The 18,872-nt window shown below is 39.5% G+C and overlaps 1 protein-coding gene across 4 annotated transcripts in view; it reads right to left on the bottom strand.

Annotated features, from left to right (window-relative positions):
* Positions 1 to 18,872, bottom strand: part of PPFIBP2 (PPFIA binding protein 2) — a 152,117-nt gene that overhangs the window by 67,339 nt on the left and 65,906 nt on the right. For all 4 annotated transcript variants that reach the window (XM_063437799.1, XM_063437800.1, XM_063437803.1 and 1 more), the window contains one exon: positions 17,021 to 17,104. In XM_063437799.1, the coding sequence (XP_063293869.1) occupies positions 17,021 to 17,104 (84 nt within the window). The remainder of the gene's footprint in view (positions 1 to 17,020; positions 17,105 to 18,872) is intronic.

Consider the following 18,872-nt stretch of genomic DNA (forward strand, 5'->3'; position numbering starts at 1 on the left):
AGACAAAGGAAAAAAAAAGAAAAGGAAAAAAAAATAGTTCTTTTTGCGAATTACGCAGATACCATACTGCTTACGGACAGCATAAAGGAGCGTTAGAAAGTCTCCACTGAAGTCGTATTAAAAATGGAATGTTTCGATTGCATGTTTGTGCGTTAGTACAGCTTGCTGATCTGTGTCTGCAAGTTAGTGCTTGAGCACGAGAGGAAATGCTGAAGTGAAATGATTGTCAATGGAAAGCGAAACTGTCAGTGTGATGAGGTTGCAGGGGGTGTTGTTATTTAGTTAAAGGTCTCCTCAAGACACTGAAGTAAACTCATCTCGATGCAGGGTTCCTGTGTAACGCCAGTGCACGTTCTCTGCTGCAGCTGTGTTTGGTTTCAATTAGTTAATGGTATTGTGGAGCTCTCATCCACGTGTAACTCTTGGAAACAATTTTATTAAATGCAGACAAAAGCTTTCTCCGTCAGCCAGAGGCCAGGAAGCACGGAGGGCCCAGTCATGGGCTCTGTGTGGGGTTTTTTTAAGGGACGAACTGTGCCCAAGCAGGAATGACAACGAGGTCTGGCAGATTTTTCCTGGATCTTTAATCAAGTCTTCCCGAGGTGCAGCACATGAATAGTGCTGCTTTCAGGGCTCTTCCCTGACGTGCGAATTGTTGGGAAGTCAAAATGAATCTAAAGTGATTTATCATTAGCATAGTTTACTTGGAGAGCTTTTCCAGTTTGACTATTTGAGCCTTAAATTTGAAATCCAATTTAATTCCCAATTTCTTGAAGGGGTTACTCCAACCCTTTGGAGGGGGGGCGGCCTTTTCTGTGTAATATGTCCTATTGCAAGCATATGCAGCCTTCAGCACTGCAGATGTTTTGGACTACACCTCCCATGATGCTTTGCCAGCATTATGGGTGTGAGAGCATTATGGGAGATGTAGTCCACAACATCTGGAGTGCCAAAGGTTGCTTTCCCTTGTTCTATTGGGCACTAATAGGCACCCCGTGAAGCCTGTGATTGGACAGTTTTGCGCATGCACACAATCTGAGCTGGAAGGAAAGGTTTTTTTTTTTAGAAAAGCCTTTGTGATTAGCAGAGGGAGGCAGGAAAACTATCTTCCAATGGTAGGCGCTCTGGCTGCAAGGGAGAAGATTATCATGTCTGTAACCGGTGTGCTGTGTGCGCTGACAACAGACACAAAGTATGACAAGAAATTAATTTAGGCAGCCCTCCCTGAATAGAGTTCTGGGCTCCCTAATTCATGTGCACTGGGGGAGTGCCACTATCCCCTGGCACAATACTAAAAATAGCTGACAAGCAGACTCATCCGACCAGAACCACTTCAACTCAGTGAAATGATCATGGTGTTTAAAGTAACCCTTTAAATGAAGGCAGCAGTGTGGGACATCTTGGGGCTTATTCGCTAAACTTTGAATTATAGAGAAGTAAAATGGGCGAATGTCAGTCAAACTGTGTTAACAAAAATAGCTGATTTGGGGAAAAAAAAATCTTCCCACTTCTACTACAGTCTTACCAGAGCTCACAGTTTAGTAAATAAGCCCATGAACACACAATTATTTGTGAGATCTCAAACTGAGCATTAACCAATTCTGCTCTAGATGTTTTGAGCAGCACAGCGACAAGGCTGTTCCTTTAAACGTGCTGACAATATTGAAAAGATACGTCATACAGCGTAAACATGATTTCGATGTAGTCCTGCGGCATATTTTCTTAAACTCCCCTGTTAGAGGCAAAATCAAAGTATGAAATACTCAGAATTCACAGCGAACTTTAAATTGCAGGCCGAAATAGCTCTGCTGAACCATAGCTAACTAGAATTCTTGTAATTTGTCTATTTTGGAATTGAATTTGAATCTCCAGCAAATCTCACTTCACTAAACATAAACAAGGTTATTCACGAAATGGAGAATTCAAATTTAAGGTCAAAGTAGCCAAACTGGAGAAATTCTCCAAGTCAGCTACACTTCCACTTCGGCTACTCTGGCCTTAAACCTTGAAATTCTCTTTGAATACTCACTTTAATTAATAGCCCTGACCGTGTTATTAAATAAAGTGAACATTTCAGGGAATGCAAAGGGCATTTCAAACGTCAGGCCAAAATAGCCGATTTGAAAATATTCTCCAATTCAGTTCTATGTTCAGCCTGCCCATTTTGGCATTTTACATTTAAAATTCACTTTGAATTACCAGCAATCTTCACTTTACTAAATAAGCCTGTCAGACGTTTGATGAATGAAATCCCAAAGGAAAAAAACAGGCAAAAATAGCAGATCTGGAAAAATTCTCCAACACAACCATAGTCACAACGATGTTATTTTTGCCTTCGTTTTGCCATCCTGTGTATTATTTATTTATTGCCAATTACTGTGATACAATGTTCTCAAAAAGAGACCTAACAAAAAAAACATCCAAGATATGCCCCCCACGCTCTATGTGTATACTGCATAATGTGCCACCTTGCACCATTTCAATGCTCAGCGGTATTTAATTAAAACCTTATATTGATTTTTACTACACATATGTTTTACTAAATAGACTAGAAGCTTGTCTTCAGGGAGAAACGTGAGTACACCCAGACTCAGACTGCAATTTCTGGCTGTAAACTTACTCCAAGCTACTTCTGTCTGTATACAATACAGAGTTTATTAGTTAAGCTAGAAATATGGAGAAATGTGAATTGTTGGCCAAATTAGTTTTGTTTAGAAAAACAAAACAAAACAAAAAAAAATGTGGCTGTTTTGACCTAAACTTCTTATCAGGTATTTCCAATTTGCCGTTTCCTGTATAAAACAAATATACAACTCGCGTCCTATCATATACCTCTCAACATTTTAAATGGACAAAGAGGGACACTTTCATTTTAGGGGTGTGAGTGGTGGCTGTGGCCAGGGGGTGTTTTTTTCTGAGACAGTTTAGGTGATTTACGAAAAGCTATTTATACAACTAAAATGAAATTTATAATAAGAACATTGTATCTTATTTACACAGACTGATTTCTAAAAACATTTATTGTAGTTTAAAGACACATTACTGGGAGTATTATTGCTGTGGGGCTCTGTTATACACTCAGACACATTACTGGGAGTATTATTGCTGTGGAGCTCTGTTACACTCAGACACATTACTGGGAGTATTATTGCTGTGGAGCTCTGTTATACACTCAGACACATTACTGGGAGTATTATTGCTGTGGAGCTCTGTTATACACCCAGACACATTACTGGGAGTATTATTGCTGTGGAGCTCTGTTATACACTCAGACACATTACTGGGAGTATTATTGCTGTGGGGTTCTGTTATACACTCAGACACATTACTGGGAGTATTATTGCTGTGGAGCTCTGTTATACACTCAGACACATTACTGGGAGTATTATTGCTGTGGAGCTCTGTTATACACTCAGACACATTACTGGGAGTATTATTGCTGTGGAGCTCTGTTATACACTCAGACACATTACTGGGAGTATTATTGCTGTGGAGCTCTGTTATACAGTCAGATACATTACTGGGAGTATTATTGCTGTGGATCTCTGTTATACACTCAGACACATTACTGGGAGTCTTATTGCTGTGGAGCTCTGTTATACACTCAGACAAATTACTGGGATTATTATTGCTGTGGATCTCTGTTATACACTCAGACACATTACTGGGAGTATTATTGCTGTGGAGCTCTGTTATACACTCAGACACATTACTGGGAGTATTATTACTGTGGGGCTCAGTTATACACTTAGACACATTACTGGGAGTATTATTGCTGTGGAGCTCTGTTATACACTCAGACACATTACTGGGAGTATTATCGCTGTGGAGCTCTGTTATACACTCAGACACATTACTGGGAGTATTATTGCTGTGGAGCTCTGTTATACACTCAGACACATTACTGGGAGTATTTTTGCTGTGGAGCTCTGTTATACACTCAGACACATTACTGGGAGTATTATTGTTGTGGACCTCTGTGATACACTCAGACACATTACTGGAGTATTATTGCTGTGGAGCTCTGTTATACAGTCAGATACATTACTGGGAGTATTATTGCTGTGGACCTCTGTGATACACTCACACATTACATTGCTGTGGAGCTCTGTTATACAGTCAGATACATTACTGGGAGTATTATTGCTGTGGACCTCTGTGATACACTCAGACACATTACTGGAGTATTATTGCTGTGGAGCTCTGTTATACAGTCAGATACATTACTGGGAGTATTATTGCTGTGGATCTCTGTTATACACTCAGACACATTACTGGGAGTATTATTGCTGTGGGGCTCTGTTATACACTCAGACACATTACTGGGAGTCTTATTGCTGTGGAGCTCTGTTATACACTCAGACAAATTACTGGGATTATTATTGCTGTGGATCTCTGTTATACACTCAGACACATTACTGGGAGTATTATTGCTGTGGAGCTCTGTTATACACTCAGACACATTACTGGGAGTATTATTACTGTGGGGCTCAGTTATACACTTAGACACATTACTGGGAGTATTATTGCTGTGGAGCTCTGTTATACACTCAGACACATTACTGGGAGTATTATCGCTGTGGAGCTCTGTTATACACTCAGACACATTACTGGGAGTATTATTGCTGTGGAGCTCTGTTATACACTCAGACACATTACTGGGAGTATTATCGCTGTGGAGCTCCGTTATACACTCAGACACATTACTGGGAGTATTATTGCTGTGGGGCTCTGTTATACACTCAGACACATTACTGGGAGAATTATTGCTGTGGAGCTCTGTTATACACAGACACATTACTGGGAGTATTATTGCTGTGGAGCTCACACTCAGACACACCAACAATATGGAGCTCTAAGAAAAGAGGGATAGAAAAAGGGGTCATAGCTGGGATTTGGCCCCAAAATAGGGACTGTCCCTCCTAAATAGGGACACTTGTAAAAACAACACTTCCCTCTGTGCTTCTTGCTCTATCTGTACTATAACTGAAAAGACTAGTATCCAATCATTACTGGGCATAATCTGAATGTGCAGGAGATGGAAACTCAGGCAAAAGGTTAAAAAACACGCAAAAACAAAATAAAAAAAGATAACCTAGGTAATAGGGCAAAACGGCCTATCCCGCACTCACATGATGTTTTATATTAACTGCCACATGTGGTGTGTATTCTGATGGAGCCCTCTTGTTAATAGTTCATTTTTGTTTGTCTTTTTTAACAGCCTGTCTGCTTTTGCTAATACATAGCATTTTGTTAGGAAATAAAGCAATTTATTTATTTACATTTTTTTTCCACAGGGATTTAGATATGTCTGCGTCCATATGAGGGTTTGCAGAGTAACCATGTTTTCCTGAACACATCTCTTTTTTCATAATGATGTGCAGTGCATGAAAATTGCTGCCCTGCAATATGTATACTGCAGATCCTTCCAGGAGGGAAATCAAGTCATTAATCAATAGAGGAATCCTGCAACATATGAATTCTACCCATCAACATGAATAAAGTATTTCAGTTTGAGAAAACATGACACGTCTGGCAAAGCCAATTCCTAAAACCTTTGCATGGAATGTGGACATTTATGGGTTAATTTTCTACGAGATGTTTAATTGCCTCAAACAGTACTTGCTTGTCTGGGACAAATTAAACCTTTAGCTGTCAGGTGACAATGGTTGCTCGAATTTGTGGATTTCCCTGAATTTTGCAGTTGAAGATTGTATTAAAGGACCACTCTAGGCACCCAGACCACTTCAGCTTAATGAAGTGGTCTGGGTGCCAGGTCCAGCTAGGGTTAACTAATTTTTTTTATAAACATAGCAGTTTCAGGGAAACTGCTATGTTTATCAATTAGTTAAGCCTTCCCCTTTTTCCTCTAGTGGCTGTCTCACTGACAGCCGCTAGAGGCGCTTGCGTGATTCTCACTGTGAAAATCACAGTGAGAGCACGCAAGCGTCCATAGGAAAGCATTATGAATGCTTTCCTATGCGACCGGCTGAATGCGCGCGCAGCTCTTGCCGCGCGTGCGCATTCAGCCGACGGGGAGGAACGGAGGCGGAGAGGAGGAGGAGAGCTCCCCGCCCAGCGCTGGAAAAAGGTAAGTTTTAACCCTTTTCCCCTTTCCAGAGCCAGGCGGGAGGGGGTCCCTGAGGGTGGGGGCACCCTCAGGGCACTCTAGTGCCAGGAAAACGAGTATGCTTTCCTGGCACTAGAGTGGTCCTTTAAATTTCCAGCAGTGTCCAAGTGTTTATAATCGGAAAAGTAAACAATGTCAATAATCCGGAGATCTGTGGACTTAGCTTTGGTGGCGATTTCCCATCAAATTCCTTTTCAGCGTGTTACCAAGACATGAAAAGAAAAAAACTAAACTTTTTAATTAAATATCTCTGTATATCTTTTTTTACGGTACAACAAATAAATTGCAATTATTTATATAGCGCCGACATATTCTGCAGCGCTGTACAATAGGTAAACAAAATGGACACTAAATTCTAACAAAACATGAATGACATGCTGGAAATGAAGGTGAATATATGAATAGAGCAGCACTTTTCATGTACTGGCCATCACTAAACTACTGGCAAACACTAAACTACAATATCCAGAAATCGCTGTCACGATATTATGCAAACCAGTAACTAAGAGGGAAACATTGTAGGTTGATGGGGAGGGACAGAAAACATGGACGTACGGTGGAAACAAAGTTTCGACAACTAATAAGGAAGATTAAAATAAACCCACACATCATGACTAACTGTAACCTACCCTTCACCATGCATTTTACCAACATGGGTGCCTGAAGGGGCCCATTGAGACCCAGACTGGGTCACTGGGATAGCGGGAGATTTCCTGGTGGACTGCAGCCGGGCAGGCTGCCCTAATGCCATTTAAATTATTTTTTCCATTGGTCTTTCACAGTCCGAGGGAATTAAAGAGAGGATAGACCTGGACGCTTTCACACAGTACCTCAACCAGTGCCACTCTCAGATTAAATTTACTACAGAAATCAACATACAAAATGTGAGTTTTTTGGATGTAAAATGTGAGTTTTTTGGATGTTCTTGTTGGCAAATCCTCTGACAGCTTGAGCACTGATCTATTCTCTAAACCAGGGGTCCTCAAACTCCGGCCCCCCAGATGTTGCTGAACTACAACTCCCATGATTCTCTGGCTATCTATGTAATTCAAAGAATCATGGGAGTTGTAGTTCAGCAACATCTGGAGGGCCGGAGTTTGAGGACCCCTGGTTTAGAGAATAGATCAGTGCTCAAGCTGTCAGAGGATTTGCCAACAAGAACATCCAAAAAACTCACATTTTATCTTTGAGGACCCCTGCGACCAACAGCCTTCTAATATGCCTTCTAAATGCACATAGTTTTCATCCTTCTAAACAGCTCGGTTCTATCCCCTACAGCCAATTTCTCAGAGTTCCCAGAATCGTCAGCAATGAAAGTATGTTGGACACGTGTCTTACACGTCAGAAACATTTATTGAGAAAGGGTACAACCCACGACTTCTTCAAGCTTCTATACATAAAGCCAAAGCCTTGGACAGAGGACTTGGTCTCCTCTACATCGAAGAGTAGATCTAACAGAATCCCTTATGTAAGGACATACTCACCATTCTCCACTACTTTGTGGGGGTTCTTTGCTTAGACCCTACTTATTTCCACTTTGGGTAGGGCTAGACTCTCCGTATATAGTTTTTGCATATATTTTCTGTATATTGTGATTACTATTTTTGTGCACTGTGTATTTGGATTTCCTCTGATGCCTAGTTATAATTCTTTTTCTTTCCCAGTATTTTACATTATTATATTACGTGCTTGATTATATTTTGAACTACTTTCTTTTTTTTTTTTTTTTTTTAATCAATTTTTATTGGCATTTTTTACATACATACATGTCGCATTATATTGCAATACTTTTTAGTACAGATATCCATTGGCCGACACATCGTTTTTGAACACTGGTATCACATATATAACTATAACACATTTATAGTATGTCCTGGGTGGCAGAAGCATCTATAACACATTATAATCACGTATTGTCTTGGGTGACATTAACCACTTTTGGTAGATTTTTACCTCATCCTGGTTGCTTTTGTTAATGCGATAAAATATCTATTGCCAAACAAAACACATACATTGTTGATTCCCAGACCCTTGTGTTCGATCTCCCATAACTGGTGGTCCCACCTGGTTTCGTCCCATATGGGACTAATCCAGGTCTTTGCTGGAGTGCGTACGTGCCATTTTGAACTACTTTCTTATTGCATTATAATGGGGCTCACACCAATTTAATGTTAATATGACTTTTTAAGCTTTTCTATTTGAGGAATCTTTATCTGTTCTCGAATTGTTTTGCCCTAGTTTGATGCTTTCTGATCTCCGAGGCAGTCAGGAGACCGGCGTAGAGCCTTTTCTTTACTTTTGTTTATTGTTGCTTAGCAACGTGACGCCCGTGGCATGCTGTGAAATATGGCAAGATGGCGACCAAATCCTAGGAGGACTCCAATCATTCACTAATCACAGAGAGGGGGGTGGCTTTGGACTTTATCACTGTTTTTTTTTTCATGTATATAAGGGTTTGTGTGTTGTAAGGTGGGAGGGACATGGTGAATTGAGACAGGGAACACACAAAACGGTTGTGATATTCTGTCCTTCAAATAAATAACCGTAGCACCATGGTGTGCACACAGCAACTTTTTGCGCAGCCTCTTGTTTGTTCTATCTACCCTGAAATTACAGAGAGAGGTGCTGGAGGATGCCGGTGGCTGGAGGGAGCGCTGTAAGTCTCCCTTCACAATTCCCAGCAACTTTTCTGAACCTCTTCCCCTTTACCCCTACACTCAAGTCCAAGCCTCAAGGGCAGGAAGAGGTCGGAAAATAGCGATTTCACCTCCCAGTGCTCTCACATCCTTCAGTGCCAGGTAGCCTTCAAATACTCCTCAGCCCATGACTGAGCGTAATCTAATGTGCCTTCTAGTGAGTGAGCTTGTATATGTGTGCATCAGTGAGCTTGTCTGTAGTCAGCATACGTGTGTGTCAATGAGCTTGTCTGTAGTGGGCATATGTGTGTATGTGTCTGAGTGAGCTTGTCTGTAGTGAACATGTATGCGTGTGTCGGTGAGCTTGCCTGTAGTGAGCTTGTGTGCCTTTGAGCTTGTCTGTAGTAAGCATGTGTGTGTGTGTGTGACAAGTAAGCTTGTTTGTAGTATGCGTTTGTGTGTATAACAATGGGTTTGTCTGTAGTAAGCTTGTGTGACTAACTGTAACCTACCCTACACCTTGCATTTTACCAACATGGGTGCCTGGAGGGGCCTATTGAGAGCAACAAAGTTTAACCCCTTAAGACTGCAGCCAAACGTACAAGTTGTGATAAAAACAAAACATAAACAAAACCTGGCATTTGTGGTTCATATGTCTGTCCAACCGTAATTCACCTCTTTCATATTAAATGCACCCACACTTATTGTATATCATTTTATGCAGGGAAAACAGGGCTTTCATTTAACATTAAATATTTAGGTATGGAACATAATTTAATATGAATAAAATGTAAAACAAATGGGAGAAAATAAGATTTTTTTAAAATGTTCTTAGTTCTACGTGACATTTTAACTGTGAATGTCAAAATACTGTTTGCTTTTACTGCAATAAAATACACATATTTGTATTCAGTGATATCACATGTGTAAAACAGTACCCCATATGTACAGGTTTGATGGTGTTTTGGGAAGTTACACGGTCAAATATAACGTGTTACATTTTTAATTTTTTTCACATTGAAATTCGCCAGATTGGTTACGTTGCCTTTGAGACCATATGGTAGCCCAGGAATAAGAATTATCCCCATGATGGCATACCATTTGCAAAAGTAGACAACCCAAGGTATTGCAAATGGGGCATGTACAGTCTTTTTTAGTAGCCACTTGGTCACAAACACTGGCCAAAGTTAGTGTTAATATTTGAAAATGCAAAAAACTAATTTGAATGCCAATTTTGGCCAGTGTTTGTGACTACTAAAAAAGACTGAACATACCCCATTTGCAATACCATGTGTTGTCTACTATTGCAAATGGTATGCCATCATGGGGGTAATTTTCATTCCTGGGCTACTGTACGGTCTCAAAGGCAACATAACAAACCTTGGGATTTTTAATGTGGAAAACTGAAACACAAGCCTTATATTTGACTCTGTAACTTTTGAAAACACCATAACACCTGTACATGAGGGGTACTGTTATACTCGGGAGACTTCGCTGAACACAAATGTTAGTGTTTCAAAACAGTAAAACGTATCACAACAATTAAGTTGTGAGTGTAAGTGCCATTTGTGTGTGAAAAATTCAAAAAATGTCACTGTCACTGATGATATCGTCGTTGTAATACATTTTACTGTTTTGAAACACTAATATTTGTGTTCAGCGAAGTCTACCGAGTAAAACAGTACCCCCATGTACAGGTTTTATGGTGTCTTGGAAAGTTACAGCGTTAAATATAGTGCTAGCAAATTAAATTCCCTGAACTTTCGGCCTGGGTTGTGAGGCAGGTCCTGCAAATTGTAATTAAAGGACCACTATCGGCACCCAGACCACTAAATGCATATATGATCTAAGTATATATTATTTATTTTTACACTGATTTAACATGTTTTATTTTATTTTCAGGCAGCATTACAGGCACTCCCCCTTGCTTGCAATGCCTTGGACGGCTATGCCGTCCATGTGATCGCGAGGTCCTCGCAAGGACCTCACGATCACATGACCCAGGGGGGGCAAAGAGGACGGAGGGGGACTCCCTGGGCTCCCAGGTGAGTCTCCATACCACGATCGCCAGCGTGGGATTGCCGGCGACCGGGTAAGTAGATAAGATCGCAGGGCGTTCTATGCTGCCCTGCGGATTTTAGAGCCATCTAAATAAGGATGGCATAGAACGCCCTGCGGTCTCAAGGGGTTAAGTATATGGGCAGGGCCGGACTGGCCCACTGGGATAGCAGGAAATTTCCTGGTGGGCTGCATCCGGGCAGGCAGACCTAATGCCATTTTTTTCCATCGGACTATCACAGTACAAAGGAATTACAGAGAGAGATGCTGGGGGCTGCCGGTGGCTGGAGGGAGCGCTGTAAGTCTCACTTCACAATTCCCAGCAGCTTTTCTAAGCCTCTTCCCCTACACTCAAGTCCCAATCCAGCCTCAAGCAGCTGACCTTGCGGTCAGGACATGGCCGGAAAATAGCGACTTCACCTCCGAGTGCTCCCACAGCCTTCAGTGCCAGGTAGCCTTCAAATACACTGCAGCCCATGAGTGAGAGAACTCGTGTGTGCATATGTGCCTGCTAGTTAGTGAGCTTGTATGTGTGTGTGTCAGTGAACTTGTCTGTAGTGAATATGTGTGTATCACTGAGCTTCTCTGTAATGAGCTTGTATGTGTCAGTGAGCATAGTCTGTGTTAGTGAGCTTGTCTTTAGTGAGCATCTGTGTGTGTCAATGAGCTTGTCTGTAATGAGCATGTGTGTGTCAATGAGCTTGTCTGTAGTGAGCGTGTTTGTGCCAGTGAGATTGTTTGTAATGAGCATGTGTGTGTGTGACAAGTGAACTTGTCTGTAGTAAGCATATGTGAGCATAACAATGAGTTTGTCTGTAGTAAGCTTGCATGTGTTTATCAGTGAGTTTGTTTGTAGTAAGATCGTGTGTATGTGTGTGTGTCAGAGAGACTGTCTGTGTTAGGTTTGTGTGTCTACCATTGAGCTTTTCTGTGTGTATCAGTGATTTTGTGTGTGTCAGAGAGACTGTCTGACAGTGACCCTATTGGTGTGTATCAGTGATATTGTTTTTTGTGTGTCAGTGAGCTTGTGTGTGCCAATGAGATTGTCTGTCTGTGTATCGGTAAACTTGTGTGCTTGTGTCAATGAGGTTGTCTGTGACTGCATACGAGTAAATTTACTCTAAAAATGCTCTTGCACTCACGCTTTAAATGTCCCTTGTGTGCCGGGTGCTAAGCCAAGGCTTTAAATATCCAAGAAATCCAAAGAGGTAGCAGCACTCACGGTCCAGATAAAAAAATCCAAATTTTATTAACCCCTTGAGGACGCTAGACGGTTCAGGACCGTCATCGGCATTTTTCCCTTGCCGACCGACGACGGTCCTGAACTGTCCTAAATTTAAAATGTACTTACCCGATCGCCGTCGTTCCCCCGGCGGCGATCGGCGGTGCTCCCGGTGTGGGGAGACTGCCTGCAGCCCAGACAGTCTCCCCATGGCGGTTTAGGACCCCTGGGGCCATGTGATCGCCCAACAGGGCGACCACATGGTCACAATAGGTGTCCTAGTCTCTGCCTGCAGGGGGACTGTCTGTGCTGACAGGCAGTCTCCCTGCAACTGTAAAATCATAAAAAAATTTAAAGTGAAAGTTAATAAAAAAAAATTATTATTATATATGTGTATATATATATGATATATAGACATATATTATAACTATATAATATATGTCTATATATCATATATATAATGTCATGCTAAGTGTATTTTTATATTAATATGTACATATATTAATATAAAAATACACTTATAATTAATTTACACACGTATATATATATAATATATATAATAACTATATATATTGTGTATATATATATATATATATATATATATATATATATTATAAAATACGAATAATAAATAATTTTAATTAAATTAAAATTTTTTTAAATAATAATAAAAAATAAAAAAAATTATATATCTATACGAAATGTTATTCTAACTGTATTTTGATATTAATATATATATATTTATATCAAAATACACTTAGAATGAAATTGTATATATATCTATGTATATATAAATAAATAAAAAGAATGAAAACTATTCATATGTCCATATACAAAATTACATAAATAATTATATAAATATACACATAGACTTCAAATATATAAATATGCATATATATTTAAATTCTACGTGCGTATTTATGTAATATTTTTACATAATTAAGTTATTTTATTGATTGCAATTTAAGAGACCTGCCTGCCAACCCAGGCCGAAAGTCCAGAGAATTTAATTTGCTATCACTGTATTTTACCCTGTAACGTTCTACGACACCCTAAAACCTGTACATGGGGGGTACTGTTATTAGTGATTCAAAACAGTAAAACATATCACAGCGATGATATTGTCAGTGAAAGTGACTTTTTTTTGCATTTTTCACACACAAACAGCACTTTTACTGATGATATAATTGTTGTGATACATTTTCCAGTTTTGAAACACTAATATTTCTGTTCAGCAAAGTCTCCTGAGTAGAACAGGACCCCCCATGTACAGGTTTTATAGCGTTTTTGAAAGTTACAGGGTCAAATATATGGGTCAAATATTTTTACATTGAAAATGGCCAGGTTGGTTACGTTGCCTTTGAGAGCGTATGGTAGCCCAGGAATGAGAATTACCCCCATGATGGCATACCATTTGCAAAAGAAGACAACCCAAGGTATTGCAAATGGGGTATGTCCAGTCTTTTTTAGTAACCACTTAGTCACAAACACTGGCCAAAATTAGCGTTCAATTTAGTTTTTTACTTTTTTCACACACAAACAAATATGAACGCTAACTTTGGCCAGTGTTTGCGACTAAGTGGCTACTAAAAAAGTCTGGACATACCCCATATTGAATACCCTGGGTTGTCTATTTTTAAAAAAATATGTACATGTGGGGTGTTATTTAGCAATTTATGACAGATAATAGTGTTACAATGTCACTATTGATACATTTTAAAAATGTATGTTTTGAAACCGCAATATCCTACTTGTACTTATAGCCCTATAACATGCAAAAAAATAGCAAAAAGCATGTAAACACTGGGTATTTTTGAACTCAGGACAACATTTTAAATCTATTTAGCAGTTTTTTTCATTCGCTTTTGTAGATGAGTAAAAGATTTTTCACATAAAATTCAAAAAACGTGTATTTTTTTCAATTTTTCATCATATTTTTTCATTTTTTTTAAATTAAATTACATGAGGTTATATAAATAATGGTATGTAAAGAAAGCCCCTTTTGTCCTGAAAAAAACAATATATAATTTGTATGGAAACAGTAAATGAGAGAGCGGAAAATTACAGCTAAACACAAACACCACAAAAGTGTCAAAAAGATGCCTGGTCGCAAATGTACAACATCGCAAAAAAAGTCCGGTCCTTAAGGGGTTAAAGCATATTTAAACCGATCTATATATATATATATATACATATTTTAGGGCTGTAATGGATCCAGTTTTTTGAATATATTTTGTTATGTGTCAATTAAAATAATTACTTGATATACAGCTATGCATTTTTTTTTTAACTATTTGCCTGCTGACCTCCAGTGAGTAGTAAACTCTGATTCATGAAACAAACAAAAAAAGATGGCCATTCACATTTTAGTTTGTTACGTGATTCGTCCAAGGTCAACTTGGGAGTGTCTGACTATTCGCCAATTGCCCAAATACATCAGAGATTAGAAAAAATATGTAAAAGTCGGACTGGATTCTTGAATCCCTCAGCTTCTTGCTGGTAGGAGATACATTCTGTCACCATGCTGGACTGGATGGTTTATGTTTTATTTTGTTTATCAGGAAGTTAGAGTTACATTGTCTGAGAACCAGGCAGCTGGAGCATTGATGTGTGTGTGTAACTCATCCAGCTATGGACAGCATAGGATTACACATTTTATGACCCACTCCTCTCCTCCAGCATGTGTTTTGCATGGACAGAGACCTGCTTGGCTGGCTGGAGGGTCCGAGACAACTTGCTCCACTCTTGTATGCACTTCATGCAGGCACATGGAATTGGTGGCCAGGGAAAGGGAAAATCCCAGCACATAAATCTATCTGTATTGCCAGTGTTGGCACTGAGTTGCGGCAGGCTCTATAACAGATGTCCAGGGTTAGCATGCTGTGTGTGCTGACAGCAGACTTGAAAGTTGTACAAAACCGATTTCGCCCACAAGGTAGACAGAGTTCCAACTGGATGATTGACAGCCCAGGGAGGCAGCCCCACACACAAAAACAACTTAACTCTGAAATTAAACACTTTTTTTTTTTTTTTTTTTAAAGAAAGGCTGCAGGGACGGTGTATTTTGCGCCATACCCACTTCAGTAGTTATTGTACCTATCGTGACCCTTTATGCTCAATATTCATCTAAATGTAAGCTCTAAGATTTAGCATACAACATCACAATCTAGTTCAGTCTAGGCACAGGCAGGGCACAGAATGCAAATTGCTTTTGGAATGTTGACTGCTAGGAGCAAAGGACAAAGCTTATAGCAATGACTGACAGAGAGCTAAGATGAAGAGGTAACGATTTCTACATTAAATCTACATTGTCACAACTCACAGATACCTGTATTTGTACTGTTTGACAATATACCGTTTAACTACTTACTGTAAGAAGATTCACGGACATTCCTGCCCCAGAACAAACTACATACCGTATATACTCGAGTATAAGCCGAGTTTTTCAGCACATTTTTTGTGCTGAAAAACCCCAACTCGGCTTATACTCGAGTCAATAGTCTGTATTATGGCAATTTGCATTGCCATAATACAGACAGGGGCTGTCAGAGATGTTACTTACCTCTCCTGCAGCTCCTGTCAGCTCTCTCCTCCTCTGCGCCGTCCGTTCAGCACCTCGGTCAGCTCCCAGTGTAAATCTCGCGAGAGCCGCGGCTCTCGCGAGACTTACAGTGTGAGCTGATAGAGGGAGCTGCACAGACCGCGCGGAGGAGGAGAGAGCTGACAGGAGCTGCATGAAAGGTAAGTACAGCTCTGCCAGCACCCCTCTCCCCCCCCCACTGAACTACCAATCCCACTGGACCACCAGGGAAGGAGCCCCCCTCCCTGGCACGCTAGCAAGCAGGGAGGGGGGACAAAAATATGTCTAATTGTAATAAAAATAAATACATTAATAATATACCAAAAAAATGAAAATAATAATAATACAGCAATAATAAAAATAGTAATAAAAAAAAAATAATATAACAAAAAAATTTAAATAATAATAATAAAAAATATATTAAAATGCCCACCCCCCCACCAAGGCTCTGCATCTCACACACACACACACTGCACTCATATACACACTGCACTCACACTGCATTGATATACACACTGCATTTATACACACACACTGCACTCATACATACACTGCACACACTGCACTCATACACACACACTGCATTCACACACACACTGCACTCATATACACACTGCACTCACACACACACTGCATTCATATACACACTGCATTCATACACGCACTCATATACACACTGCATTCACACATACGCACTGCACTCACACTGCATTCATATACACACTGCATTCATATACACACTGCATTCATATACACACACTGCACACACACACACACACACACACACTGCACTCATACACACACACTGCAAATAAAAATTCAATTATTATAATTTTTTTAGGATCTAATTTTATTTAGAAATTTACCAGTAGCTGCTGCATTTCCCACCCTAGTCTTATACTCGAGCCAATAAGTTTTCCCAGTTTTTGGGGGTAAAATTAGGGGCCTCGGCTTATATTCGGGTCGGCTTATACTCGAGTATATACGGTAAGTTAATTTTTCCATCTAACTTCTTTCCCTTGCCTCATGTACCCTTTGTCGGCACTAACCTTTGCTTTAGTTCACTGAAGTCCCATACGGTTTCACACATGAGAGAACTATATACGTAGTAATAGATTAGTAACTTTATCCCATATGTTAATAAGAGAACGGTTATATATTTACTAGTGTCAATAGTTCAATAAAATCTAGGCCTATCTATCAATACACTTTACCTTTAATTAGCACACACGTTACCATTAAGCATTTTGAATTTCTAACCCAATTAGAAAATTGTGGGGGTGCATCATAAATTACAATAATAATTATAAATAGAAACAATCATAAAATCTCAAGGCCCCCTAACTAATGAAACGCATGGATTGTGAAGTCTAATAAATAATCGGAATGATTACCTGCAAAATTAAAGACTCTTTGTCACCTTCCAGCCGTGTCAGTCGTTCCTGGTAGGTTTCATTGTTGACTGCAGTATGGTTAACCTGAGAAATAAAATAACATTTATCAGATATAAACAAAAATGTAATCCATTTGCGATTGATGTTGGGAAGGATGAAATATATGTTTATGGGGTGACGCTGAACCGTTCTTTTTCATATAATGCAATATAAAGATAATATAGAAAATGTTTATTGAAAAAACAATCAATAAAAATAACAAAAAGATAAGTCCCTGCTTTAGCCGCAAACACCCACGCTTGTTAGCTTCTACAGTCAGTTCACACGGACACAGTAAAAATGAACTCACTAAAAGGGGCTATCAAGCACCATAACCACCACAGCTAATTTTAGCGATATACGTCTTTGAAATCTATTACCCTGCTTTCTGGCAAAGCATTTTGGGGCATTTGAAAGGTATACTCCATGCACCATAATCACTTCATCTAAAGTAGTGATGGCGACCTACCTTCTAAATCTAACCGATTTTTAATAGATTGCCACTAAAGGTGTGTGCCCAGGCACCGTACTGTTGCTTCTTCTGTGCTTGACCAAGTGAGGAAGTGGACGTGATAAGTTGAGAGTATCAGGATGCTCTCAGCCTATAACAGGCCGCCCATTGCAAGTAAACACCTAAAATGTATCACCACCGTGTTGTTGCTGCTCAGGCTCAATGCTTCCATATTAATTATAGCTCAGCAGGAGATGCAGTTTGTTTGAAATGGTTTTGACACTAAGACAATGGTAAGACAATGCCGGTGGACTCCAGGTACCATAACCTCTGTAAGCTAACAGGATGCAGTAAAAGACTGAAATCAAGGGCTGTTGATCGTGGGACCCAGGTAAGTTGGCAAGTCACACTAAAATGGTTTAATTACTTACAATGGGATGGATCCAGGGCTCTCCTGGTACCATGACCATTACTAGTCTTACAATAGCTTCATTCATGAAAAAACATACATACATATTTAGGTTAATTGGTAGTATTGTACTTCTTGTATTTTTCATGAATGAATTGACTTACCAATGCTGAAATATTAATCTTTTTAACTAATGGTGGGGAGAGCTTTATGATATATGTATATTTCTTCCAAAGAAAACAGATGAAGAGCTTTGATCATCTGGGAAAGATATGATGCATCTGAGAAGCTGAAGAATTGCAGTAAACATGGGAAATTCTGTGGTTTCCACTTCTGTTTACTTTTTCCATATTTGTAATGCTTTATCTCCTTCAATTGAAATGTAAAGACAAGCGCAGTGTGGGACTGAACACTTATCTTTTAAATACATTTATAATGTCACTAGTGAATAAGTGCAGTTAGTGCGTTATAAATGTCCCAGATAAGTGATGTGCGGTTATGATGTTGAACAAAATCATCAAATATCCTTTAACCCCTTTAGGACACATGACATGTGTGACATGTCATGATTCCCTTTTATTGCAGAAGTTTGGTCCTTAAGGGGTTAAACAACATGCTGTGTTCAAAGTGGCCCAACTAAAACAGGGTTAGGGGTTGATTATGTTTTGTAGCCTTTTTGGAGTTGGGGGCTAGGGTTAAGTCTAGCAAAGAGTGATTGGTGGAAAAAAACAGGGCATCTTAAAACAGGCACCTCTAACCTTAACTAAACCCAAACTATAAGTCTCCTAACCTTAAACGGCCTAAATTACCCTAATCCTGCGTGTGTGGGGTACACTATTTTTATTTGTTTTTTTTTAAATGTATTTATTATTTTTCAACATTTAATATTTTTACTGTACTGTATGAAATAACACCTTTATAAAAAATTAAACAAAACGCAATATCACCCTAAC

Source organism: Pelobates fuscus, chromosome 12 (genome assembly GCF_036172605.1).
Source record: "Pelobates fuscus isolate aPelFus1 chromosome 12, aPelFus1.pri, whole genome shotgun sequence".
In the NCBI taxonomy this organism is placed as follows: Eukaryota; Metazoa; Chordata; class Amphibia; order Anura; family Pelobatidae; genus Pelobates; species Pelobates fuscus.